At 42.7% G+C, this 27,548-nt stretch overlaps 1 protein-coding gene across 4 annotated transcripts in view; it reads left to right on the forward strand.

Moving 5' to 3' along the window:
* DIXDC1 (DIX domain containing 1) overlaps window positions 1-27,548 on the forward strand; it is a 77,719-nt gene that overhangs the window by 36,646 nt on the left and 13,525 nt on the right. For 3 of the 4 annotated variants that reach the window (XM_037065572.1, XM_037065570.1, XM_037065571.1), the window contains 15 exons: window positions 4,747-4,872; window positions 6,918-7,149; window positions 7,753-7,860; window positions 13,582-13,694; window positions 15,134-15,282; window positions 18,079-18,168; window positions 19,443-19,496; window positions 21,064-21,114; window positions 23,176-23,280; window positions 23,689-23,742; window positions 24,210-24,302; window positions 24,381-24,452; window positions 25,135-25,224; window positions 25,577-25,738; window positions 26,236-26,302. In XM_037065572.1, the coding sequence (XP_036921467.1) occupies window positions 4,747-4,872; window positions 6,918-7,149; window positions 7,753-7,860; window positions 13,582-13,694; window positions 15,134-15,282; window positions 18,079-18,168; window positions 19,443-19,496; window positions 21,064-21,114; window positions 23,176-23,280; window positions 23,689-23,742; window positions 24,210-24,302; window positions 24,381-24,452; window positions 25,135-25,224; window positions 25,577-25,738; window positions 26,236-26,302 (1,566 nt within the window). Of the gene's footprint in view, window positions 1-4,746; window positions 4,873-6,917; window positions 7,150-7,752; window positions 7,861-10,588; window positions 11,052-13,581; window positions 13,695-15,133; window positions 15,283-18,078; window positions 18,169-19,442; window positions 19,497-21,063; window positions 21,115-23,175; window positions 23,281-23,688; window positions 23,743-24,209; window positions 24,303-24,380; window positions 24,453-25,134; window positions 25,225-25,576; window positions 25,739-26,235; window positions 26,303-27,548 lie in introns of those variants that run through there. The other variant, XM_037065573.1, reaches the window with a different exon arrangement.

The raw sequence follows: 27,548 nt of genomic DNA on the forward strand, positions 1-27,548 counted from the left end.
TGGGGACCACACGTGGCCCCAGATGACTATGAATGCAGCCTAATGTACAATTGTAAATTTACTTATAATCTTTTTTTTTGCTTATCAGTTTTTGTTAGTGTTTGTATATTTGATGTGTGGCCCAAAACAACTCTTATTTTTCTAGTGTGGCCCAGAGATGCCAAAAGGTTGGACACCCCTGCATGCCTATTGTGTGCCTACCACCTGAAGTCTAGTCTCCTTGTGTCACCATATATTTGACCCCCTTACCCTCTTTATCCTTTCGTCATCCCCTGTGGGGGACCACCACCTGCAGGGCCACCCCCCACCCCCAGCCACCACAGATGAGAACAAGTCTACCAAGACATGATCTGTTTGGGGAGGAAAGGTGGCTGATCTCTCAAAGGAGAAGGGCCAGGAGCCTTTTCCTCAATGGGCTTTTATTGGGTTCAGTTTGCAAAGGAATACAGGTAAAGCTCATCAGTCATTGTCAGATGGTAAGGATCAAACAATAGATAACATACAAAGAACTATGAGGGCTTATTCTGAGTCAGGATCAGTTAGCTAAAGGGCTATAAAACTTTGGGGAAACAAACTCATTTCATGTTTGGACCCTTATCAGAAAACTGAGGGCATTTGTAGCAATGCAGGTTTCACAGGATTTTATGCATTCTTTCTTAGGCCTGTTTGCCCCAGGGAACCTGCCCTTTCCAGCACAGGGCTGTACCACCCTCCATCATCCTTTCAGGCTTAAGGCATTGTTCAGGGTAAGTCAGGCAGGGGAAGTAAGGCAGCCAAGCAATTAGGAGACTTCTTGCAGACAGAATGAGGACTCAGGCTATGTCTAAGCCGAGGGATGAGGGTCCTTTACCCCCTTTTTCTATAGCCCTCTAAGTCCTTCCCTGAAGTCCCCTTCATGACAATTGCCTGTCTTAGGTGGTCCCTCCCTTGAGTGATCTTACCCATCATTGGCTAACTGGTCATGCACTGGGGGCCAAGCAGGGTGAAGTAAAAGGGGGCAGAGGTGGCACCTCTGCCAGGGAGATAAGCTTTGTCTCCTTAGTGGCTTAGGGTTCCAAGGTCTCTCACTCAGCCTTAGCCATGGGGGGATTATAGCTTCTGAAACCAGGCAGGGTGGTTCCCAACAATCCCCCTTCCCCTTTGGTAACCACCATTCTGTTGTATGTATCTGTGAGTTTGTCTGTTGCTTTTTATTTTATATTCCACATACAAGTGAAATTATATGATTTTTGTCCTTTCCCTTCTGACTTATTCCACTTAGTGTAATACTCTCAAGATCCGTCCATGTTGTTGCAAATGGCAGTAATTCGTATTTTTTTATGGATAAGTTGTATTCCATTGAATATGTATACCACATCTTCTTTATCCAGTTCATCAGAATGAATGGGACTACATCGAACTAAAAAGCTTCTGCATGGCAAAAAACAAACAAACAAAACCAAAATAAAAATAAAACCCAAAAAGCAAAACAAAACAAAACAAATCAACAAAACAGAAGGACAAGCAGACATTTTCTTGACCTGGTTTCCAAGACTCTGTGGACTTCATTTTGTTCCTTCCTCACTAGCTGGTGGTTCTGCTGGCTTTTCTCCTCCTTCCGGACCCTGAATTTTGAAGTTCTCCAGGTTCAGCCCTTAGCCATCGAATATTCTCTATCCCTAAGTGATCTCTTTCCAGTATATATTATATCTTTATCCTAAACTTTTCCTTGAGTTCTAAACATGAATACCAACTCCCTTCTCAGCATATTGAAATGTCAAGCATACTTGAATGTTTAAAAAACTTCATCAGAACTTTTGATTTTTTTCTTCTCACTAATCTGTTTATCCTCCAGGTGTCTTCATCTAAGTGATGTATCACAGTACCATTCACCTAGCTCTTAAAGTGGAACACTCAGAAGTTTTCGTTAATTATTCTCTTTTCCTCAACTATCATATCCAGTCTTCACATGTGCTATCTGCTTTGTATTAAAATTTTACCCAATATCTGACTTTTCACCTGGCAACCTCTTCCACTCTAGCCCAAACTGTCATTTATCTCTTGCCTTGACTGTTTTCATTTTCTTTCTAAAAAAAAATCTCCTTGTTTTGTCTCTGCATAATCCATGTCTATACAGAGTCAACTTTTTAAAACATAAATCAAATCATGTAACTCTCTTGCCTCAAACTCTTCATTGGCTGCCCATTACACTTAGAATAAAATTCAAACTTACATGACCTGGCCTTGCTTACATCTCTGTCTCCTCCCAGGACTCAACTCCCGTCTGTCTCTACTTCCAGCCACACTGGTCTTCTTGCTGTTCCTCAGATAGGCAGTTTATTCCTACCTTGGGCTGTGCACCTAATTTCAGTTGGAAATGCTTCCTCCTGAAATCTTAACATCTCTTACTTTATTCAAGTCTCTGCCCAAATGTATTATCAGAGAGGCCATGATCTCACCTCTTTGTTTTTCGCTATAGCACTTTATCACTACCTGAAATTAGTCAGACATGTACTCGTTGCCTTGGTCAGCTGTCATTGCTGCAGATACAAACTGTATGATGGCAGGGACCTTTTCCTTTTTAATTAATGATATTTTTATTCCTTTTTTGTTGTTGTTGGAAGAGTCTTTGTCTGCCTTGTCCACTAATGTTTCTCTGGTGCTCAGAACACGGTGGGTGCTTAATGAATATTTGTTGAATGAATACATGTGCACTTTACATGTATTCATTCAATGAATACAGTAACTTTACAGACCCCTGGTAATAGATTTAAAAATTTGCACACCCAACTTCCGCCAAAATGGAGGAATAGGTGGAAACACTGTGCCTTCTCCCACAACCAAGTTTGGATACAACAAAAGTTTTGGAGAACTAACACACACCCAGAGACCAGAAAATGGAATTATACGGAAGTCCGACAGCTACGAACCGTTCAATGAGGACGGTAAGAGGTGGAGCCAGCAGCGGAGCTGGGTCGGGCAGGACAGACCTAGGAGCGCAGGCAGCCCAGAACTAGTCGGGGTGCGGAACAGACTGACCAGGGTCACACATTCGTGCGCAGTGAGACGGACCATGCAGGCCCCAGGGGGCGAACCCAGTGGTGGAGGGCTGACAGCGGTGGCACACTCGCGTGCCGTGGAGCGAGGTGCGTGGGCCTGGTGACGGTGGTGGCTGCGGTGCTGGTGGGGGTCGCGGCAGCAGGCGGCAGAGGGAGCCATGGTCCCTCTTTGACCCCGCCCCCACATACAACGTCACAACCCAGCCACTGAGTTGCCCTGCTCTGGTGAAAACCTAGGGCTCTGATCCGGCTACTTAATAGGCAGGAACAACCCAAAAGATGGTGCAAGAACTCAAAGTCCCAGAGCCAATAACTCTAAGCGACCAACAGATTGCCAGGCTCTCAGAAGCCCAATTTAAGACACTATTTATCAGGATGCTCACAGAATTGGTAGACTACAGTCACAAATTGGAGAAACATATGAAGGCTAAACTAATTGAAATGAAGGGAGATGTCCAGGAAACCAATAGCGATGGAAAGGAAACTGGGACTCAAATCAATGGAATGGACCAGAAGGAAGAACGAAACATCTGACCAGAAAGGAATGAAGAAGTGAGAATTCAAAAAAATGAGGAGAGGCTTAGGAACCTCCAGGACATCTTTAAATGTTCCAACATCCGGATTATAGGGGTACCAGAAGGGGGAAGGAAACAGCCACGAGTGGAAAACTTATTTGAACAAATAATAAAGGAGAACTTCCCCAGTCTGGCAAAGGAAATAGACTTCCAGGAAATCCAGGAAGCTCAGAGAGTGCCAAAGAAGTTGGACCCAAGAAGGAACACACCAAGGCACATCATAATTACATTAGCCAAGACTAAAATGAAGGAGAGAATCCTAGAAGCAGCAAGGGATAAGGGGACAGTCACCTACAAAGGAGTACCCATCAGACTGTCAGCGGATTTCTCAAAAGAGACCTTACAGGCAAGAAGGGGCTGGAAAGAAGTATTCTAAGTCATGAAATCCAAAGACCTACAGCCAAGATTGCTTTATCCAGCAAAACTTTCATTTAGAATGGAAGGACAGATAAAGTGCTTCTCAGATAAGGTCAAGTTCAAGGAGTTCATCACCAAGCCCTTATTATATGAAATGTTAAAGGGACTTATATAAGAAAGAGATGATGAAAAATATTAACAGTGAAAGGAAAGCAAACACGCAGTTATTAACAACCACACCTAAAACAAAAGCAAACCAAGAGGACAGCTAGATCAGGAGTGGAACCATAGAAATGAAGAACACATGGAGGGTTAGAAACAGGGGGGTGGGAGGAGGAGAAGGGGGGAGAAGGCACAGAAAATAGCATAGATGGTAGGTAGAAAATAGATAGGGGGGAGGGTGAGAATAGTGGGGGAAATATAGAACCTAAAGAAATTGAGACACGTGGTTATAAACTAAGGGGGGGAGAATAGTGGGGGAGGGAGTGTGCGGGTGGAGGGTAATGAAGGGGGGGAATAGAACAACTGTAATGGTATAATCAATAAAATATATTTAAAAAAATAAGTAAAAATTTGCACACCCTTCAGATGCCTTTCATTTTCGTATTCTCCATCCAAATTACACACACCAGGCATAACTCATTTATGTATTTATATTTATATATCTATTTTTATCTTACTCTTTACATCAGATAGTCCCTTTTTTTGTGTCTGGCCATATGAGACTTTGATAATATTACTCTCTATAACTTCATGTATTTTCTGTCTTCCAACAGCAGGAGAAAAGCTGAATGGGGTACAACTGAGCCCTAGAAACCAACAGGAGATGAAGAATAACGTGGAGAAGGTGCTACAGTTTGTGGCTTCCAAAAAGATTCGTATGCACCAGACTTCAGCTAAAGGTCAGTGCCTCTTTGTGCTCTTGGTGGGTGAGTACACTCGTCTTCAGCTGAGAGTTGCTTGGTTGTATAGCCCAGGGTTCTGAAAGACAGGAGGAGGATCAGGCTCATGACCTCATGTCATTTTCCCATGAAGATTGTTCTTGGGACAGAGCAATTATCAAAATTTGACTACTTTGGAAACCTGGGTGAAGATAGACAATAGACATTCTCTATTCATTTTAATTGAATAAAGGTTACTTGACTGTATAGGACATAAAATAGACAAGAAATCACAAAATTGGGGTGTTAAATTTAGAATATCTCTTTTAAGTTATCAAAAATGAGGATAGATTATGCTTCTCAACTTCTAGGATTTCATGACTAAGGATTATTTCAAATCGTAATAGCCCATATTTTTCCATCTAGTTTTCCAGATGGAAAGTATTTCCTAGCATTTTTTTTTACCTCACAGAACATTCTCGGCAGATTGAAAGGGGCTCTGTAACCTCTGCACATGCCCTCTCCTACAGTCACTCAGCCAGAAGAGGGTACTTCTCAGTCCATTTGGAGCCCAGGCTACAGAGAAGAACAGGTGTAGTTGTCCACAGAAAGCTCAGGCTCCCTAGTCCTCTTGCCATTTCTCTAGAATTGATGGTAATCTGGTTCTGTTTCAGCTTCAGATTCTGGGCCTGATCACCTGTGGCTCTGGTGAGAATGGGGGCAGGCAGGAGCACCCCTTTCATGTTGGATTATTGATGTTCTCTGTGTTGGGGTCAGTGAGGTAGGGTAGAAGCCGTCAATCAGTCCTTTCGAAACCTTCCATATTTAAAAGGCCATGAAACTGAGAAAAACATAGAATTGATCTATTTCTTTACATTAACTTTCACCAGACCTATCACATTTTTTCCTGCTTCCATTCCTCTCTTTTTCTAGGGCAAATTTAAAATGCAATAATCTCTCTCATCTGGTCCTCAGGAGGGGTGGGCTTGGGGATGTGGCCCATTAAAGTCAGCTATTTTGAGGGAATGCTGCCACTCGGGACACCATTGTCTTTTACCTAGAGAAGTGCAGTGGCTTCCCGATGAGTCCTGCTGCATTGGTTTCTGTCCTCCTCCCATCTGCTCTCCACACGGCAGCCAGGATGATCTTTCTGAGAGTACCCGTGCTTGTACAGTCCTTTGCATATGAGGGTCCCTAATATAAAACCCAAAGTCCTACATATGGTTTGTCATGCTCTTTCTAACCTGACCTCTGATCCATCCCCTCATCTTTCACCCTCTTCCCCTGCACTCGAAGCTCTAACCATGTGGGACTTCTTTCAGTTCCTCTACCGCAGAGCTGAGCCACAGAAATATGTGAGTCACATGTGTAGTGTAAATTTTCTAATAGCCACATTTTAAAAAGGAAAAAAGGCATGAAACTAATTTGAATAATAAATTTATTTGGTGCAGTATATTCCAAATATTATTTCAACATATAATCAATATAAAGAACTATTAAAGAGATATTTTGCATTCTACTTCTTATACTATATCTAAGGAGATATTTTTCATTCTCATTGTGTGTATGTGTAAGTACTACACTTACAGCCACTTCAGTTCAGACTATAGCTGCCTTTTAAGGGCTCAAGGTGGCTAGCAGGTCCCATACCATACAATGCAACTCTTGTATGTCATGCTTTCTCTCACCTCTAGACCTTCATACTTGCTATTCCCTCTTCTTGGAATATTCCTGTCCTTCTTTTCCCTCATCTGATGAACCACTATTCATCAGTCGTGTCTCAGTTCAGAACTCACTTCCTCTGGAAATCCCTGAGCCCGTTAGACTAGACAAGATGCCTCTACTCAGCCCCCAAAGAGTCCTATGCATCTCTTATCATAACATATTACTGTACTTGATTGTAATTGCTTTAAAATCTTCTCTGTCTCTCTGTGGAATACGGCTTTGTGAGGACAGACACCTTGCCTGCCTCACTCACCTTTACTACTAGCAAGTACATACCGAGTGAGTGAGTTCTGAGCTCTCCGCCCCACTCTGAGGACTTCTTGGTCTGCTCTGTCCCTCAGATATCGTCGAAGGAAACCTGAAGTCTATCATGAGGCTGGTTCTTGCCTTGGCAGCTCATTTCAAACCTGGCCCTGGCAGGACGGTAAGCCAGGGACAGGACTCCAGAGCCCCTCTGCAGAGTCACCAGCCACACTGTGCCACTGCTGTGGCCCAGGGAGCAGCTGCTGCCCTGGCTGATGTGTGTCATGACGTGTCACGGTCGGGACGGGATGTCTTTCGATACAGACAGAGGTAAGGGTAGAAATCTGAGGATGGCAACTTGACTCTCTCTGATACGTCTTCTCTTAAATGATAGTGTTCAGTAGATAAAAACACCACCTAAACAGGCCCACTCTGCAGCAATGAGCTTGGGGTGGAGGCTATAGAGGGCACTTCAAATGAGAAGCCCTTTCTGTTAGAGAGCTGTGTTGGCATTTAGCAGAAAGTACAGGAATTAAATGTGTTCTGTTTTGCTCAGAATTGGTGTCCAGAATTTTAAATACATGCCTGTGACACTGTGTGTTTTCTTCACTGGGAGATATATGGAAGCAATGTTCCAGTTCATCTGGGAGAGTCTTTCCTGGGAATGTGCCCTGAAGGTCAAGCTGTCCTGAAGTTATGGAGCTTTGGCAGTTGTGTGTCTTCTAAGCATAACCCTGATATGTAGAGAAGATTGGTGAAATTACATGTTTTTGTGTCTCTCTTCCCTGCTAGGCTTCAAGTGTCTTTAAGGCAGGAGCTCTGCCTTATTTATCTTTTTCCCCACAGTGCTCACGCAGTGGCCATCTGCCAGTTCTTGTTGAGCTGACCTGAAGGATTGACATCTTTTCCTTTGCTGCTGTCCTCTGTCTTTAGGAACAGCAGCATGGATGAGGAGATTGAGAATCCATACTGGAGTGTGCGGGCTCTGGTGCAGCAGTATGAAGGGCAACAAAGGTCCCCGTCTGAGTCTAGCTACTCCAGGTAACTGGCCTCTGATGATTTACTGCTGAAGTCCTAGCTCAAAGCTGAATTCTTGGGGATTCTCAGGGTTCTCAGCCTCAAATAGCAACACGACAGGCCATATAGGCACCTAAACCCTTTCTCTTTCCCTCAATTTATATTTGACTTTAAAGGGGTAGCCCTCAGCGCTGCCTCGTGTGGGTGCTGGGAGGAGGGCAGGGTGGGCTGCTGGTGAACTTCCCACATTGGAAGCTTTGTGCAGAGCCCAGTGCCAGTGCTTGGCTGTGTCCACAGGAAGGCATGACTGGGGCCCGTCGTGGCTCAGCCTGGTGGTTCTCATGTTTGTGTATCAGCTGCCAGTGTTTATGAAAACCAGTTCCACTGTACTGTGTTTGTGCCTGCGAGGGCTATTATAAAGCTCATAGCAGGAGAAAATGAGCAGAGTTGTCTTAGAGCATTAGAATGTGTGTAACTTTCATTTACAGGGCCGGGAATTGTGGCAGATTAGTACATATGTGAGTGAGCTAATGATGTATGTGACTCTAGCTGAAAGGCTGTCTGTATACCTGAGAGCCAAAAACAGAGACCAAAAGAGGACACAGTGCTCTCGTAGAAGCCTGACGACACCAAGTGTAGCGACAGGAAAAGACTCCTTTCCTGGCTCATGTAAACCATGCTTCTATAAACGCACCTTTAGATCACTTATTAAAATGATTATTTAGGTTACTTATTAACTTTGTTTCATTGCTGAGTCATATTTAATTTATGTGATTCTGACCATTTTTTTCTTACGTCACCCCAGCTTAGTCCAGTTAAGCCAAATTGTTCTTTGTCTTCTATGTATTGTGTCTTTGTTTTTCCCCCTTATTTCTTTTTCTCACAAAGTTCCATCTTAGCTCGATGGGCCATTTCCTAATTTATTGAGATCACATGGAATTCTTTCTAGCATTTTACTACATGGGTAACCTTGCTCAACGTTCTCTAATTTTTACATTTAATATGTATGCTTTTCCCCCCACTGTTTGACAATAGTTGGTTTGGTCTAGATGTGCTTTGTTAGGTATAACATTCACATAACATAAAATTAACCATCAGTCATTTAAAAGTGTACAGTTCAGTCGTATTTGTAATGTACAACCATCACCTCTCTCCAATTTGAAGGCATTTTCATCACCCCAAAAGGAAACCCATCTTTTCCTTGATTGCTACTTATGAAATTGGAAAAGTCAGTGTTCATGCCGCCTGTCACTACCAAAACCAATAAGTAGAGACAAGGATTGAATCGTTATGGGCCCTTTATTCAGATGACTGTAGATCTTAGAAGATGGTGGGTTAGGTACCCTGAAAACCATCTTAATGTCTCATCTTAAGCTGACTCTTTATAAGAAGAAGAGGGTAGGTAAGGGGTTTGGAATTCAGGAAGAAAGTAGGTAAGGGGTTTGGAATTCAGGGGAAAAGGTTAATCAGATAAAGGCGCAGTCCAGTGATTTTTCTAGATCCTTTGATCTCCTGACCCATGATTCTTTATCTGCATCCCGGGCTGCAGATGTTTTTCTCCCTGGAGGACAATAGCTCAAACACCATCTCGATCTCTTGCAGTCCTCTGGGGGCACAAAGGTTGAATTGCTTGCAGGCCTCCTAGAATCAGGTTGGTCCGGTCCTATGTTACAATTCCTGGAACAACAGCTTTCTATATGCATTAATCATTAAGCCTTTTAGTTATAAGCTAAAGCTTAAAAATTTTTTAACTCTTGAGTTTCCCCATCACTCGGCACAGAACCAAAGGATGTTGCTCTGTATACTGAGATCTATGGCTTCCTACACAGCTACAGGCATTTTGCTCTTCTATGCCATCATGATAGTGCCTGCCAGCATTGGGGGGGGGGGGGGTTGGGGAGGAGACAGAGAGGAAGGGGTCTGGATTTCTCCCGGAGAGCACCTGCTTCCTCTCCGCAGAACGGGTGGTGGTGGTGGTTTTCTAGGAGGGGCTCCGAGAGTGGTTTACATTCCTCTCTTTCCCTCCTTCCTGATTTTGTTATTTCTTCTAAGCTCCCTTCTCACTCAGCTCATTACGGTGCCCAGTTATACCCTGCCTCTCCCTTAGTTGGCTTGCTGGGACCCAGCAGGCTTGGGCACTCTCTGCCCCATCCCTCCACCCTTGCTGGGGAGCCCATCTAATGACTCAGCGTGAAGGCCAGGAGACCCCGCGATGTGACTCAGAGCAGAGGGAAATTTAGGTTTAGATTAGAAAGATAGCATTTAGTGTCTAATTCCCCAGCTCCTCTGGAGACACCGGGCTGGTCGGTTGCTTCCAAGAGAGGCCAGCCTCTCACTGTATCCCGGTAAAATGCTCCCTAGATGGTTAAAAACAAACAAACAAAACCACTGAAAAGCCTGAGAGGAAGGTGGGAGGAGATGGGAGTTCCGAGGGTTTCTCAGGGAGACCCCATCCCGAAGGAGCTGACTAATCCCTACCGTGACCTTTCTGGCCTGGAAGGGAGGGCTCGGGGTCGAGAAGGCAAGGATTTTAGATCTGGGGATCTCAGGATGAGGACCACAGCCCCGTCTGGGGATGCTGGCCACCTGTGTCCCCGCCCCAGCAGTGAGCCTGGCCCCGCCTCTGCCGCGAGCTCTGGGGCAGCGGTGCCCACCTGCGTCCAAGCCGCGCTACCGAGCCACGTGTGACAGCCTGGGAAGGGATGGGGAGGGAAGGGCAGGGAGGGACAGGGGTGGCGCTGCGGAGCTGGGCTTGCTTGCAGCCCGGGACTTGACCGGACCACGGAGCCGCAGGAGCATTTGTGGAGGTCGGAGATGGGTTGAGATGCCCACACCCCAGGGCAGCCCAGAGCCGCTTGGCCACAGAGACCACGATGCACCTCCGGCCGGCAGCCTGCACGGGAACCCGGCTTCCGCCCAGACCCAGCCGCAGCTGTGTCTGAGCCGCCAGGGCAGCGTGCTTCAGACCCGGGAGCATCGCAGTCCCTGGAGCTGAGACGCCCGCCTCTCTGTCGTCCCTTCTGCCTTCCGTGATCGATAGAGGCCGGCAGCTCTGGTTGTCGGCCTTCCTGCGGACTCGTTCTTTGCGCCCCAGCTTGGGGAGACATGCCCGAATTCGGGAGCGCTGTGACTCTCAGCCTCCCACTTCACCCAGGGAAGCAGGCTTGCTGAAGCAGAGCCAGGACGGGGACCATGGGAGGGACGCAAGTCAAATGGTGAGCTGAGGCCACTTTGGTTCTGGAGGTGGGGACATGGGTGGGAACTGAGCCAGAAACTGGAGGATGCTGTTGGCCAGAGGAAGACGCGGGTGGTGGGGGTGCTATACTGGGGAGAACAGGCTGCTGGCTAGGGATTATCACTATAAAATACCGTAGGTTGGGGGAGCTGGAGCCAGCCTAGGGGAAGGCTAGGTGGCCCCGCACCCTGCCTTGTCTCTGCTAAGGAAAGGCTCTTGAGGAGGGGAGAGGATCTCTTTCTTATCGTCCTTTACCAATTTTTAAAAAATTGATTTGACTGTACTTTGCAAGTATCTTTGCTTGTCTGATAAATTAAGGTTGGAGAGATGTTAGACCTGTGGGAATTAAGAAGTGTATCACTTATTCTCTGCTTTGAGAGGATTATGATGGCAAGTGGGAGATTACTTGTTTATAAAATAAGGTTTTAAAGATACTTGGGGAGAGCCTATAGCATATAATTAATTAGTGTGAAAATACTTTTCTCTGACTTGAGGTAGAGGATTTAATGCACATTTAACCCTTATTCATGAGCTTCTTCTTGCCGCAGGATTTTTCCTCCTCAAGTCCTTTCTGTTTTAACTTGGCCATCTAGTTTCATGGTCTTAGCTCTCTGGCCTCACACACTGGCAGTCTCAATTCAAGAATGAGAAATGTTGTTTTCTTCTGGCTGCTCTGCCACTCCCCCAGTGGGGTTGGATATGCAGACATCCGCCTCCTTCTGCCCGTATATGGGAGACGTCTCGCTCAGGAGGGAGGAGGTGGAGCTGAGCATGCGTCTCTGCTTTTAGGAAAGCAGTTTTCCAGGATCCGAGGTTCACACCACCCTTCCCAACCCCACCTTAGTCTCACACATTACCCACTGTGGTCCAGCCAAATGCAGACAGTGGGACACGTCACCCACAGCACCTTGTCAGCTGAGAAAGTCTTATTTCTCAAAGAGAAGCAGCGTTGCAAACCTATTTCTGCACTTGGATTCCAATTTCTGGAAGAAGGCAAATGCTGAGGCCCGAGCAGTCGTAAACCTGTTTCCTTATAAATGACATAGTGCCCTTGTACAGTGTTTCTCCAGCAGCTAATTCACATTGGCCTGGAATCAGATTGCCTATACAGTGAAAGATAGATGAGAGGTCTGTAAAGCAATTACCTTTTCTAAATACCACTTCTTGCCACCCTTCATCCCTCAAGCCTGTTTAGGTTGTAGAGCTATAAATATGGTTAAGTGCCTTTCTTTAATTTGAGGAAGCAAACAATTTAAAAAGTTTCTGTGTTCTAATAAGGATGAGAATGTATTACTGGTTCAGGTTATTCCCACTGAAGGCTTTAAACTTTGAACAATGACAGGGATGAAACCATAGTCCTCCAGTTGCTTCACGGAGTTTGAAATCTCTAGCCACGTCCACTGTGCTTGCCTCTTGTTTTTACTGGTTTCTAGGAAGAAGAAATGTTAACTCCTGGTCGTGGCTGTGAGGATTAGCCTGGGAGTCTTCAGGGGCACATTAAGTGGGTCAGTGAATACTAGACACTGTCACTGTTGTCTAGGTGATGGATTTGAAAAGAATTCTTGAGAGGGGGCTGGGCCTGCAGACCCCACAGCCCCTGAGATTGTTTCAGTGCCGATGTTCTCAAGGTGCAATGGAAAGAAAAATGGCTCTTCAGATGGAAGCATTAGCTTTACATTCCCATCTTGTCTTACAGATTTGCTTTTGTTCTGGAGATTTAAAATTCCATTTCCCTAAAAATCTGAACATTTCCTTCCAAGACTAGTGATTTTTATCAGAACTGAAGAATTGTTGTGAGTTTTCTGATGACAATTTGAAAATAGTGTGGTAGAAATATAAGTAACTCTGGGAATAAATCAAGTAAATCATTTCTAAGCAGGCCTTTCCCCCTTTTGATAGACCTGTCACCCTTTTTCATATCATGTCCTGACTTTGTTGATATATCACTGCCCCTTCGTCCATCCTGGTACGGTCCACATTCTAGCAGTTTCTCCCTGCTGAGGTGCGTTCCATTCCATTCCCTCCTTTGGCATCCATCAGCCCAGAGCTGATTTGCTATGATGACTCTGCTGATATTGCTTGAGTTTGTGAAAGATCAATGTATTGGTAACAGATTTTCCTTCAGTTTCCCAAAGATACTAAAACACATACTACATCAGTCTCTGAATTTGGTCCCAGCAATGGTGGTGGTGGTAAGTAAATAAAACCAAACCTGAAACTTTTTAAAATACTTGATTACCCATCCTTCTGATAAATTTCTTCTTAATCAATTAAGCTTAAAGGCAGCCTTGTTGTAGAAAAGATTTCCTAGGACTGGGTCATTTATTCATTCAGCATTCATTTCATTCAATGCGTATATTTATTCAAAAGTATGGTATTTGTTCTTATTGTGGGCCAGGTACAGCATTAGGCAGTAGGATTAAGATAAATAACATGTCTCTGGGATAAATTATAAAAGTTGACTTCTGGACAAATGTTTGTAATAATTATTTCTTTTTCTTTTATCACAGCCTGACTTCACCCAGTCCTATCCACAGTGCAAAGAGTGAATCCATTATTACCCATTCAGAGGAGAAGGCAGATTTTGTGATTATTCCCTCTGAAGGAATAGAGAACAAGACAGGTACTATTTCTCAGCCTGCTTGGACTGGCTCAAGGAGTAGCCATCAGCTTGAAGAGTTGGGGGGTCCTGACTGTCTCCCTATAAACTTCCTGTAGTCTGTGCATACAGGCTTAGCTCTAGAGGCCTGTAATGCTTTAGAGCCAATTAATGTAGTTATCCTCTTAGAGAATGTCACTTCCAGTGTTTTAGCTGTCAAAAATCTTACAGCAGTATAGACAGGCTGTTCCTCAGCCAGCTGCCTATCAACTAGGAAATGACTTTGGAACAGTCAGAAGCCTAACTCAAGTAAATAGTTTTCATTATTTCTGTGTTACACAAATAATTTCACTACTTTCCTAACTTAAATTGGGGCCAGAGATATAGAGTAGGAGCTGAGGTACTGTGCGAACATACAGTACAGAGCAGGTCTACATCAGGCTTGGTATGAGAGCTACAGAAAGGACCCTGAGGAGTTCCCTGTGTTGAGACTTCTTCTTCCTCTGTTTAGGTAGCTTTGTTTTTACTTACAGAAACATAGAGGGGAACATGGTAGAGGCAAAACATGTGACTTAAATAGTTTCATTAACCTATTAGAAATACAATGAAACCAGAGCCCTAAGAAGAAAAACTGGAATTCAATTCTCCATTATTCCATTCCCCCTCTAGCCCTGGCATTGGTATCAAAGAGTAAGTCATGTTACTCAATCAGACACTCCTGGGACCCCAGAGAGGGAGAAGGAAAGCATTTACTGGGTGCTTGCTCTGGGCCGGGCACCACATGTCCCTGCACATAAGTTACCTCATTTAATCTTTACAACAATGTTGCCAGAGAGAATGGACTCACTATATTCATTTTTATGAATGAAATCAGAGGAAAGAGATATAAAAGAGGAAAATGAAACAAAACCACAGAGCGAGCGAGAGAGAAATTAAACAATTAGTGCAAATACACTTTTACTGGTTTGTTTCCTGTGTGTGAGTCACACAGTGTTGTATGTGACAGGAGATCAGTTACGATGGAACAGTCAAAGGAATATCGAGTTGAGGTCTCCCTTCTGAAGCTCCAGAGCAGCCAACAGGAATTTTGTTTTCATTGCATCTGACAGCTCCCCTCTTTGTACCTGGCAGAATCATGCTCTGGGAATGCCAGCTCCAGAGAATTAATAGTAAAATCTGTGTATGCCAAGGCCCCCAAAGGGGAAGTCTTACTGCTTCCTAAATGTTCTGAAGAGGATATGTTTCCCCACCAGAATTAGTGTTGCTCCCAGGAGCCTGGGTCTGAGTTCACAGCCAGGTCTTTGTGTCTCACGACCCCACCTGGTGGAGAGTCCAGTAGTGCAGCGAGGACAGGTTCAGGAGGAGGGTGACCTGAACCTGTGAACGCAGAGGACCGTGATCGCTTTCTACGGGAAGCTCACTTTTCTTCACCATGAACTATACTTCTTCCTTTCATTTTATAGAGGAGACAGACTCTCCATTATCCAGAGACTGGAGACCAGGTAGCCCCACAACCTGTCTGGAGACTTCATGGGAAGAACAGCTGTTGGAACAACAAGAACATTTAGAAAAAGAAATGGAGGAAGCCAAGAAAATGATATCAGGATTACAGGTAGCTCTTCCTCTTGTACTTTGTTTTTGGTGTACTAGTTTATTATTCTTACGTCAGTGGTCTCAATTGAAAATAAACTGACTCAGTTTTGTGTGAGGTCACAGTTGATTGGGGAGTTTAGATGGAGGGTGTATTACACAAAGCATAAAATTCTTTTTATGTGAGTACAGTACTCACATTATGGACTCTTGTTTACAACACAACTGTTAGGAGTTCTCTGAGCCTGGGAGCCAGCACTGAGCCCTACTAAACCCTTACTCTGCCTCTGCTTATCGATGGGTTCCTCCCCTCTCTGCAGCTACAGATTTGCAATTGCTGATTTTACCAAGTAATGGCACTCTGAAGAGTCTGAGGTTGTCTCTTAATAATTCTTCAGCAGGAAGGGTGCAAGAGCCAGTAATGCCATAGGTCTCCAAATCAGAGGGATTTAGCTCACTCCTAATGCATTTGCAAGTGGATGCCAAGGTTTCATGACCAGGTAGAAGAGGTTTTCTCTGAGCAACAAAGCCCTTCAGTTTTTACGATACCTTCACTGCCAGCTCAGGAAATCTCCCCCACAGGCCAGCTGACCCACTTGACTTCATTTCTACCCTGAAATAACCCCCAACCCTCTGTCTTTGTGTGTCTGTCTCTATTTGGGGGAGCCCTTGCAGTGTGCTGATGACCCTGAAATTGCCTAGGAATATTCCTTTCTGTTTGTGCTGGGAACCGCACTGCTTCTGAATTGTCAAATATTTATGGACACGTAAACAAAGCCCACATTATGTGACTGGCTCTGGCAGCCGGCAGGTGGAGGGCGTGCTCCCAGCCAGTCAGAAACCGGGTGGGGACACAAAAGGCCTAAAGAAAAAGGAGATTGGTGCCAGTGGTAAAACAATTTGCACAATGTACACCCCAGGAACTGAGAAGGGCTGTTTAGGCAGCAAACATTCCTCCAAGGAGAGTTGTTGATTCCTTCCCCAACTCCCTCCTCCTTTCCCATTTTCTCTGTACTTTTAAAATGTCTGTCTTTTAGATCTATTTTCTGCCACTCCATTAAGGAATGGTTTAATTAGTGGAATGGTTTGGAGGTGGGTTGTTTTTTGGGGTTTTTTTTGGTGTTGTACTATGATTGGAAGTATTAAAGCATGGAAAACTTCAGGTTTACATCCAACCAGGTTTTTCCCAAAATGATTTCATTATATGAACATAGATATTCATCAGTTTGGCCTTCAGTTGGGTTTGCATTTCTCTGTCTGGGAGAAATCTGACAGCAGGTTAAACAGAAAATGAAGAGAACTGATAAGCAGAAAGTTAGCGTACTAATATTCTCTGCACACAAAAGAGTTTTAATTCACAGCCACATGATCACAATGAGAATTCAGTTCCATTATAGAATACAATGGGGCTCACAGCATCCACTGGGCTCTTAGCTCTCTCAGTGATGAACAAATTGCACGCCACATCCTGGATTTCTGACTTATTAGTAGGCTTTGGTTAGAGCCCACTGAACACTTTGCCATTAAGGTCAGCATTTCTGTGATGTTGCTCTCCCTTAGCTCCCTTGCAGCTCTGTGGCTTCTTATACTTGTCTATACCTGTTGCCACAACTCCATGGGAAAACCAAATTAATTTGATTTAGTAAGCTTTTATTATTAATTAGTGCTTGGTAGACCAACCAGTGGTTGGATTTTTATATAAAACATTTGTGATGTAATTTGTGTTAGATTTATTGAAACATCATTTAACCTCTGTAACTCTTCTCTTTGGATTGAGAAAAATTTGTGATGTAAAATGAAGACACATTTTTAAATCTTCATTCAGCTGGTAGGTCTCATAATACCTACCTGCAGGGATAGATCCAAGTTCTGTGAGTCCAAAAGTACACAATTTAGGGAGCCATCTTTAGGAACAAGGTTACATGCCCTGGCTGGGTGGTGCAGTTGGTTGGAGCATCATCCCGTGCAACCTTCTGTGAGTGAAAAGGTTGATTCCTAGTTAAAGCACATACCTGGGCTGCGAGTTCAATCGCTGGTCAGGGCGCATTCAGTAGGCAGCTGGTTGATGTTTCTCTCTCTCTCTCTCTGTCTCACTCACTTTCTCTCCTCCCTCTCTTCCTCTCTAAAATCAATAAACTTGTCCTTCGAGGATTCAAAAAAATAGAATGATGTACAGATTATGCATACAATATCAGATATAGGACCTTGGGAGGGCTGTACATAGGAGGGCCCTGGGGTTTGAGCTTCCTTAGCTTCAGAGTAAATCTGCCCCACCCTCCATATTCCAATGAAAACAAAGCCTGGTGTGGGGAATGGAAATGAATTGCCACATCTTTCTGCGAGTATGTTTTCCTTTTTGTTCTATCCAGGTTGCCTTAGGGACTAAAAATGCAGAATTACTAAAACAAACCCAAGTCAGTGCTCTAAATGTGTTCTAAATAATTCATTATAATAAACTTTTGTATGCTAGGAAATTCTACACTGCTTTTAGTTCACTTTCCAGCTGGCAAAATTCAGTTTGAAATGCTGCTTCAGAAAGGAATGTTTATTTTACATTGTTTTCTGGGACCAAGGAGTCTTGAGCAGAGGATTCAGGTGCTTCCAGAGGCCTAGAGCATCGCCTGGCCAAAGGAACTCCAGACAGACAGACCCAAGATGAGCAATTGGACATATCTAAGGATCAGGATCAAAAATTACCAAGGAAGTTTCTGGAGGAAATCTAGTTATAGTTTGAATATGGGATGAACCTACCAAGCCCAACCCTAGACTCAGTTCTGTGACAGTAGTTAAGTTTCTTTCTGCCTTTGTGGTTATTCAGGCCTTACTGCTCAATGGGTCCTTACCTGAAGATGAACAGGAGAGGCCCGTGGCCCTCTGTGAACCAGGAGTCAATCCTGAGGAACAACTGGTGAGCTCCTTCTTTTGTGACTGCACACCAAATAATCTGGCTAATTTACTTGATTTGTTTTTAGCATTTGACCCTGTTGCCTGCATCTTCTTGAAATGCTCTTTACCCTAACTCCAACTCCTGATTTTTCTATTTTATTTTTGAGTGCTTTTCCCTTCCTTTTTTCTTCCTTTCATTCATTTAGTCAACAAATATTTATTGAGTGCCGACTCTATACCAGTCACTGTTTCAGAGAGCTGGAGATATGCTAATGACAAAATAGGCCTAAGACCTAAGACCTATCCTCATGGAATTTACAGTCAGGTCCCTCATGTTGTCTGTGCCTTAAATGCTGGTGCTCCTCAGGGTTCCACCCCAGGCTGTCTTCCACATTCACCTGGATGATGTTTCCTTCATGGCTTCATTCATTTCCCACCTGACTCAGATGTTGCCTCTCAGATATTTATCTCTAGCTCAGCTCTCTCTGTGCTGTTCTAGATTTTTATGTGCAGCGTGCAACTTCCTGTTGATTACCTCTACTTGTGTATCCCATAAGCATCCCCATTTCAATAAATCCTAAATTAAACAGCTTTTCTCTCCTCTTCTCACCACCAAAACTATTTGTCCTTTTGGATTCTATTTTTTTAATCACTATTCATCTAGCCAAATACCGCAATCAGAAATATAAATATCATCCTTGAATCCTTTCTGACCCTTCCCTCTACGACCAATCAGTCGCTAAGTTTTGTCAGTTGACCTTTTAAAAACATCTTCATCCACTTTTCTTCATTCTCACAGCCACTACCTTAATTCAGGCCTTTATCCAAATATTCTAGCAACGTTCTAACTGGCTTTTCTGATTCTGCTCCTGTTACCCTCTCATTTGTTTTCTATAAAACAGCAATAATAATTTACCTGTATGGCTAATAACTTCATTTTGTCATCTGTTTGCCTAAAACTTTTCATTGACTCCCCATTGCATTCAGTGGCTTTTCATGTGACCCCTATTTTTCTAACTTCATCCCTTGCTATTTACCCCCATTCTCTTACCCCTTGCCCAACCTCCTGCACCCAACACATACTTAGTCTTTCTGAATTTTATCCAGATTTATCTACTTCCATTGCCCTGGGCATATATGCTTCCACTAGAGGGCAGGAACTGTTTTTACTACTCTTCTTTGTATCCACAGTACAGAGCTAGCATCTAGTAAGTGCTCAATAAATATTTGAGGAATGAATGACCTCTTAATTTCACACCATACATACATAACCATCTCTTTTTGCCTTATGTTCAGATTATAATCCAAAGTCGTCTGGATCAGAGTATGGAAGAGAATCAGGACCTAAAGGTATGTCAGGATATATACATTTTACCCTTTGAAAAAATTATGAGAATGTTACACACAAATTTCAGGAGAGCAATAGGGAGAGGGAAGGGATGCAAACTCATGACTCTAGCTGTATCCATATTGGTATATACCGTTAACTGAAAGGTAACAAAAAGGTAACATCTTTTTAATCTTGGTGATGAGTAATAGAGATCCGTATTATTATTGATTATACCTTTCTGTATTTTTGAAATGTTTCGTTATTTTTTTTAATTAAAAATAAAACTGGATCTATTACCAATATGGTCTTTTTTTGTAATCGACAATAACACATTAGTTTCAGATCAACAACTTATTGATGCCATATATATGAAAATGATCAGCACAATGGAGTCTAGTTAACTGGAATCCACACATAGCTACAAAATTTTTTTCTTGTGATGAGATCTTTTAAGATCTACTCTCTTAGCAACTTTGAAATATATAATGCAACATTGTTCAAGATAGTCCAGTATCTTTTTTAAAGAATACTTCTCAGAATTCTTTTAGGTCAGTGGGTCTTAAATTTTTTTAGAGTTATAAGTATATGACTAAAGTAATTAGCCTTCTCCCCAGAAATATGGATGAGTGCATACACACACACTCACTGACTTGAATTTTTAAATTTTTTTAAAAAGATTTTATTTATTTATTTTTAGAGAGGAGATAGGAAGGAGAAAGGGAGAGAAACATGTCTGGGTGCCCCTTGGGTAACCCCTACTGGGGATCTGGCCCACAACCCAGGCATGCGTCCTGACTAGGAATCAAACTGGCAACCCTTTAGTTGACAGGCTGGCACTCAGTCCACTGAGCCACACCAGCCAGGGCTCACTGACTTGAATTTTAATTGGAATAACTTTAGAGCCCACTTGTAGAGTCCAGTTTAAGCACTCCCATTTTATATATGTTAATCCCAAACTCTTAATGTGATGCAATAAGAGAAACAAGTAGAGTCCAAGTTATGGGTGTTCCTCTCCTAAAGTCTTTTTCCTAGTGACAATTGTATATGTGTATTTACTCTGTTGTAAAAGAGGATTCATTACTTAGTTTTTCATTATGGGGCCAAATGTGTTTCTCTTCGGTCCATAAAGAACAATACCTTCTTAGAGAATCAGAAGCAATCTAACCCTTTGCTGAACATTAAAAACTGAGAAAATCATTTACGACATTGTGGTACACATATTAAGATATGATTACATGTTTCAGTGAGAAGGATTTAGATTACTATGATTAAGTTTTCTTGTTGGTAAAGACTGCTAAATACAGGAATGAGAGCCTTTGGGAATGAGTGGTATATTCTTTCTCGGCAAGACTCTTCTACCTGGCCATTGGAGCCTGGATGCCGCAGGGTAGAGCAGAATGGGTCCTGGTCTTGTTTCTACGGGTCAGGCTTTACTGTTTACAGGGCAAGACCTGCTCTCTGTCTTAGGAGAGGGTTAATTTTTCATGGAATAGCTATCTGCGTTTTGTGTTCCTACTGACAGAACAAAGTAATACTTCTGAAGCAGCCCAGATGCTACCATCTGATCTAATTATATTTGATTTGCAGAAGGACTTGCTGAAATGTAAACAAGAAGCCAGAAACTTACAGGGGATAAAGGTAAAAAAGAAGACATGTAACTCTTTAAATACTCTACAAGATAAAGTAGTCTACTGGTGAGAGTGGTTGCTAGGAGGCTGGAAGGGTCCTATAGTCTTTTCTTGTATACCTTTCATGGGGCTTCTAATAGGCAGGCTCTGTGCTATTAGTAAAGGGAGGGCTTTGTGGATGGAAGGTGAGAAATGTTAACGATTACGTAAGGATTATAAGGATACACGTCTCTTTTACTATGGCTGATTTGGCGGAGTTCTGTATCCTGGTGCTATCACTTTCCTCTGTGCTACTGTGTTTTTATATGTAAAAACAATCTTTTTTTTTCAGTTTCAGTTTCTTTTTCAGTTTTCTTCAGTTCTAAAGAACAATATCCTCTTAAGACACCATAATATACTTAGTTTTTGAATACTTAATAATATTCAAAGAGTTTAAAGTTTAAAAGGTACAGAAAGACAATCCTTTTGATAAGTCTGACTTCTGGCCCTGTGCCTTCTATCGCCTACTTCTGTTTCCTGGAGGCAGCTTATCCGTTATTAACAAATATGTATGTATATGATTTCCCACCAAATAAGAGTAAACAATAGATAAAGCTTGACACATTGCTTTCTTTCACATAGCAATTTATTTTGGAGATCATACTATTTGAGTACATGAAGACCTTCCTCACCCCATTTATGGCTGCATAGTTGGCTGATATATGTGTATATGATTATTTAATCTGTTTCCTATTGATGATCTTTTAGGTTATTCCTAATCTTTTGCTATTACAAATACCTATATATCTAATAGCCTTGAATATATAATAGCTAATAACCTTGAGTATATGTTATGTCACCCAGGTGGGAATGTGTCTGCTATATAAATACTTAGAAGTGGAAAAGGTTGGGCTTTGGCTGCTGCTTTCCCCCTCTTTCCTACATTGCCATTCAGGAGCTAGACTAGAGTATAATTCAGCAGCATTTTTGGAGCAAATTCTGTAGCCTTAGTCCTACTTCAGAAAACAAATGTGTTCCGTGGTCAAATAAGATTGAGAGATGCCCTACCAACTTGAAGAGTTACAATGAACAGTAACATAATAAAGGCCATGAGGAGGTTTCCCATAAAGAAGTTGGCCTTTAAAAAGTTCAGAATTATTAACCACAGAAGTGCTTTTTCTCCCATGGAGCATAGTTTGGGAAATCTCCCTCTGAACTGCTGGTGCCAGGGACTTCTTAGACTACCTTTGCCATGTACTGCCATGGCGATTAGCATATTTAAGAAGGGGCTCCTACATTCTCCAGAGCTTGCACCATTTCTCTGCAACGTTAAAAGAGAGAAAAGTCAGGGTAAATATCCTGGAATGCAGCTCCAGTCCACAGTTCCATTTGAGGTCACTGTGGTTGGAGGAGTGTGTTGCTGCTGACCCTTTTAAGTTAGTATGTACAACCCACTTTTCTTAAGCATGGTAGGAACTAAGAGGGTCCAAGCTGAGAGAAAGATGGCCTAAAGCTGGTAAGATTCTAGGATACTGAGAAGAAGAACCATTAGTCCAAGAACATTTCTGAGCATGGACATATATTCCCAGTCCTGGTCCAGATTAGGCATGGAAGCTCCTGAGAGGCACGGGGCTCTGGAAGGCAGAGTGGGAGTGACTTCAGGGATTTTATATGAATAGGATAGCAGACAGAAATAGGTCCAGGCTCTCTAGGAAATAAGGAGTTGGCAGAGAGGTAGATTGAGTATTTATATGCTCAGGATACAGCTGAGAAAGTCAGGGTGGGAGGAAGGAGAGTACATTGTCCAAGGTCACTGTCATGAAAGTAAGTAGGAGACTAGTAATGTGAATGTAAGTCTACACGATCCCCAAAACCTCTCTAGGACATCATGCTGTCAGGAATGAAGTAGAGGGTAGTGGTGAGTAGTAGGTGGAGGAAAAACCAGGTTATATTCAGCTTGGTAGGACAGTGGATAGGATTTCCCTTTATATGCTACTGTCCTGGATATGCAGTGAGGGGCTTAATAACTTTTAGTAGTAACTGGCTGACTGATTAATTGGGACCACCATAATCAGTATGCTTTTTTCACTAGGATGCCTTGCAGCAGAGGTTGACTCAGCAGGACACATCTGTTCTTCAGCTCAAACAAGAACTACTGAGGGCAAATATGGACAAAGATGAGCTTCACAACCAGAATGTGAGTTAAATGAATGAACTCTGACCTCATTGGGCCCCAGTAGCAAAATAGGATACTGCATGAAGTCTTTCTTGTTAGATCTGCTATCCTAATCTCTTCATTTCAGGATGTCTGCTCTCAGTAGTGTCTGCAGTTATTTTACTCCCTGTCAGACTTGTCTGTGTTGCCACGGGAAAGCCTACAACTCGCTGGCCTTGAGCCCTTCAACTCTGAGGACACTGAGACACTGAGGTTATATTGTGGTTCTACAGTCTGTATGACTAAAGACATGGAGAGAAGCTGGGCGTTTTTACCATAGCCATGCCATCTCTGTGTTTCAGACGTGAACTCTGGTTACTATGCAGCTTGTTCCTGCTCATGTTGGCAGATAGTACCTCCATGCCAGTTAATTCTTTCCTGTCCTTGCAGGTGGATCTGCAGAGGAAGCTAGATGAGAGAAACCGACTCTTGGGAGAATATAAAGTAAGAATGAACATTAGTTTGGAAATGATTTCCATCTGACCTTTTATGAGCAGTCCATAGTTGCCGTTGTTCAAAGAGCACTTAAGTACTCTGTTCTCATCCTTGCTTTCAGCAAGGAAATTCTTTTCTCTGTTTCCTTGATTCACTAACCCTAAAAATAGAGAGCATGGCTAGGAGAAGGAGCACAGAACTAGGAATGTGGAAACTTCAGTTGTCTTAACCTTTATATCTAGCATGGACAGCATGTAGTGGTCCCCTCTATGAATGGTGGTTCCCCTTCTCCTTACTCTTCAAAGAATCCTTTGTGCTGTGCAAAGCTGCTATGGTGTGTGATGTCTTCTGGGTGTAGTTTGAGGAAAGGACCATTCTCCCAAGGCTCTACTTTCCTTAGATGGAAATTGCATCACAAAAGGTGAAGTGTTTCATGTGTTTGGCTTTGCCACATATCAGAAAGCTCTCTATTGCAGAAAGAGCTGGGGCAGAAGGATCGCCTCCTTCAGCAGCATCAAGCCAAGTTGGAAGAAGCACTCCAGAGACTCTCTGAGGCCAGTAACCAGCAGGTGGGAATATTTTCAGCCACTGACTTTCCTGCCACGTGGCCTGAGAAATTCTTTTCTGATTTAGTTTCTGGTTTGCAGGTCGATCTAGAGCGGGAGCTAGAACACAAAGATGTCCTTTTGGCTCACTGTATGAAAAGAGAGGCAGATGAGGTAACCTCTAACTCGGGGTCTTGCACACTTTCAAGGGCAAAGAGGGAAACTGTTTCTGACCCAAGGCTGAAACAAGGTCATAGGTTGGTTTGTTAGGAGGCTCTTTGCTGAGGGTGTTATGAATGCATATACCAGGGTAAGAAAATCTGGTTGTGTGATCTTAATTGGCTTAGCTTCTGAACCTTAGAAATAAAGGTCATCTGGAAAATGGAAAGAATTGTGGCCCTCTCTACCATTATGAAGAATACATTAGATAATCCAGGTAAATAACTAAACACAGTTCTGGTAGATCTACCCAGCACAGAATCAGGCTCAAGAAGTGTTAGCCATTGTACTTGTTTTTTTTAAATTTTTGAAGCAAAAGCCGGAGGTGCTGGAACAGCATTCTCAGCCCTCCAGTGACCAGGCAGATGCTGGGTTGGGGGCCTCTGGGCTGAGGCTTTGTTTTGTCCATTCTACATTCAGCAGTTCCAAGTTTCAAGTACTGGGGATAGAGCAGGGAACAAAAGGGAAGAAAAAGAGCTGCACTCATGAGGCTTACATTATAAGAGAGAGAGACATGAAACAAATACATAATTAAACTATGTTAGGAAGTGATAAATGTAAAGAAGAAAAATAAGACAACACATGTTGGTTTGGAATTCTCTCATACTATAAACACAATTTCTTCTTGTTGCTATAGGTGACCAACTATAACAGTCACAACTTTCAAAGCAATGGTTTTCTCCCTCCAGTGGCAGGAAATGGAGCTGCTTCAATCACTCACAGAGGGGTAGGTCCTTAAGATTTGAGTACAGAACTGCCACTTCAGCTGAAACCTGAAGAGTGCCTTAGCTATCACCAGTGGACTAGGTGATACCTAATTTTTTTATATCCCAGTTCTCTAATTCTTGAATCTGTTGGATATGTAAAGATGTAAGGTACTTGTTAACCAAAATTAAGAATTAGTGGGCAAACACAGGCTCATTTCTGTGGAGGAAAATTCCCTATAGTTCACACCTCCTCCCTCAAAAAATAAAAGATCCGGAAAACCTTTCCCCTGTGTCTTCTTAAGCCCAGTGGCTGAGGTACAGTTGTTAATATGACACTGCACCATGCCAGCAGCACCTCACTTTTGCCCCCAGACCAGCGACCTGCAGCTTGTTCGAGATGCCCTCCGCAGCCTGCGCAATAGCTTCAGTGGCCATGACCCTCAGCACCACACCATCGACAGCTTGGAGCAGGGCATCTCCAGCCTCATGGAGCGCCTACATGTCATGGAGATACAGAAGAAACAAGAGAAAAGGGTAATCCTCCTTCTGTGGTGCTTCTCTTAAGCAAGCTCCCAAAGAAGGTTGATTTTTATCAATTTTAATTTAGATGAAGCAGCACTGAAAGATGAGACTCTGTTGGAGGTTACAGTTGCTTTTTCCTTTGGATTTCCTCTGAGCAGAGCTGACTCTGACTCTTCATCATGGTATGACAGTCAGGAAGAGAGTTCATGATAACGCTTACTCCCAGCAACTGTTTAACTGTCTAAGAATTATGGTGCTTGATACCACAGGTCTCTCTTTAATGTTTATTCCCTTTGCCCTTCCTCCCAAATGACCTCACATTAGATGAGGAAAGACATGGGAAAATGCATTGAAAATTAGAAAGCCCTTTATAATGTATCCAATTTTATATACTGTGGAAGAAAACATGGTAGAAAGAGTATATTTTAGGTATACTTTTTTAAATTTAAATTTCTTGGTTAAGTTCTCCCTTTGATCATAACTCTTGTGATTTTTGTGTGGCTCTCCAGGTTTGGGGCAAGTCACCCAGAGGTCAAGCAGGTAGTGAATACCAGGAGTCCTGGCCCCCTAATTCAAGTAAGTGCCCATTGTTGCTCAGCAAGGTCTCCTATCATATTAGATCAGAAGTTTAGTATTTTTCATGCTACTAAATATTTTGCAGATAGGATTTTCTTGTAGTGCTTCCCTCTTACAGTATGTTGTTTCTGCAGCAACACTAGAATTGAGTTATTTCTAGGACTATGAAGATACCATTATCATCACCTCTATCACTGAGTACCATTTATTTAACTATGTTGACTCAGAGAGTCAACAAATATCTGGGAAATATAAAAGCTCAGAACATTACACCAAACAAAACAAAATATAAAACAACAAAAATACATACATACAAATCATCCTATAGAAAGAACACAGAAAATTTCCAGTTCTTCCTGGAGAAAAGATGTTTAATTTCTTTGGGGATTTTCCTTAAAACTGTGAGTGCTTAGGTCATTCAGTTTATGGCCTGCCAAATTATTGTGCCTTCCAGTGGTCATGGCTAGAAAGTGTTTAACCGTCTCTGGGCCTACTCATTGTATTTGTTTCCCTGTTCATTCCAGCAGGTCAGAAATCTACCCTGATTGATAGTTTCTTTTTACTCTCTGTCTTACCTTTTGGTTTAATAGAGTTCAAATAAAGTTTGTTAGTACCAAAATTATTTTTTTCCAGTATTGTTCTGAAACAGTCATTTCTATTTACTTGAAATGCTATTTATTTTACTCCCTTTTTATAAACTGCCAGTGAAGATGTCTAAATATTTGGAAATTCTTTTTCAAAAGTCTAATAAACAAACTCTTCCCTGGAAAAATCATTTTGTGTATGTTAAGTGCTTATCCAAAATACTACAAATAAATTCACAGCTCCTTATAAACTAGGGTATTAATCTAATATTCATATTTACAAATTAGCTAAAATCTCTCGTCAGAAAATATAAAAACTTGCCCTAGCTGGTGTAGCTCAGTGGATTGAGCATGGGCCTGTGAACCACATGATCGCAGTTCGATTCGCAGTCAGGGCACATGCCTGGGTTGCAGGCCAGTTACCAGCAGGGGACTCACGAGAGGCAACCATGCATTGATATTTCTCTCCTCTCTTTCCCTTCCCCTCTAAAGATAAATAAAATTAAAAAAAAAGAAAATATAGAAACTTGTGTAACTTGCTAGCCATCTAACTACTGACTTCATCTTATTTATCCACATCAAACTTCTTGAAGAATAGTCTACTGTTGTCCTTTTTTCATCCTTACTTCCCATTCACTAATGAAGCCACTAGTTGGAGTTTT

This window comes from Sturnira hondurensis, unplaced genomic scaffold (genome assembly GCF_014824575.4).
Source record: "Sturnira hondurensis isolate 20B ecotype Veracruz unplaced genomic scaffold, ASM1482457v3 Scaffold0015793, whole genome shotgun sequence".
NCBI classification, from domain to species: domain Eukaryota; kingdom Metazoa; phylum Chordata; class Mammalia; order Chiroptera; family Phyllostomidae; genus Sturnira; species Sturnira hondurensis.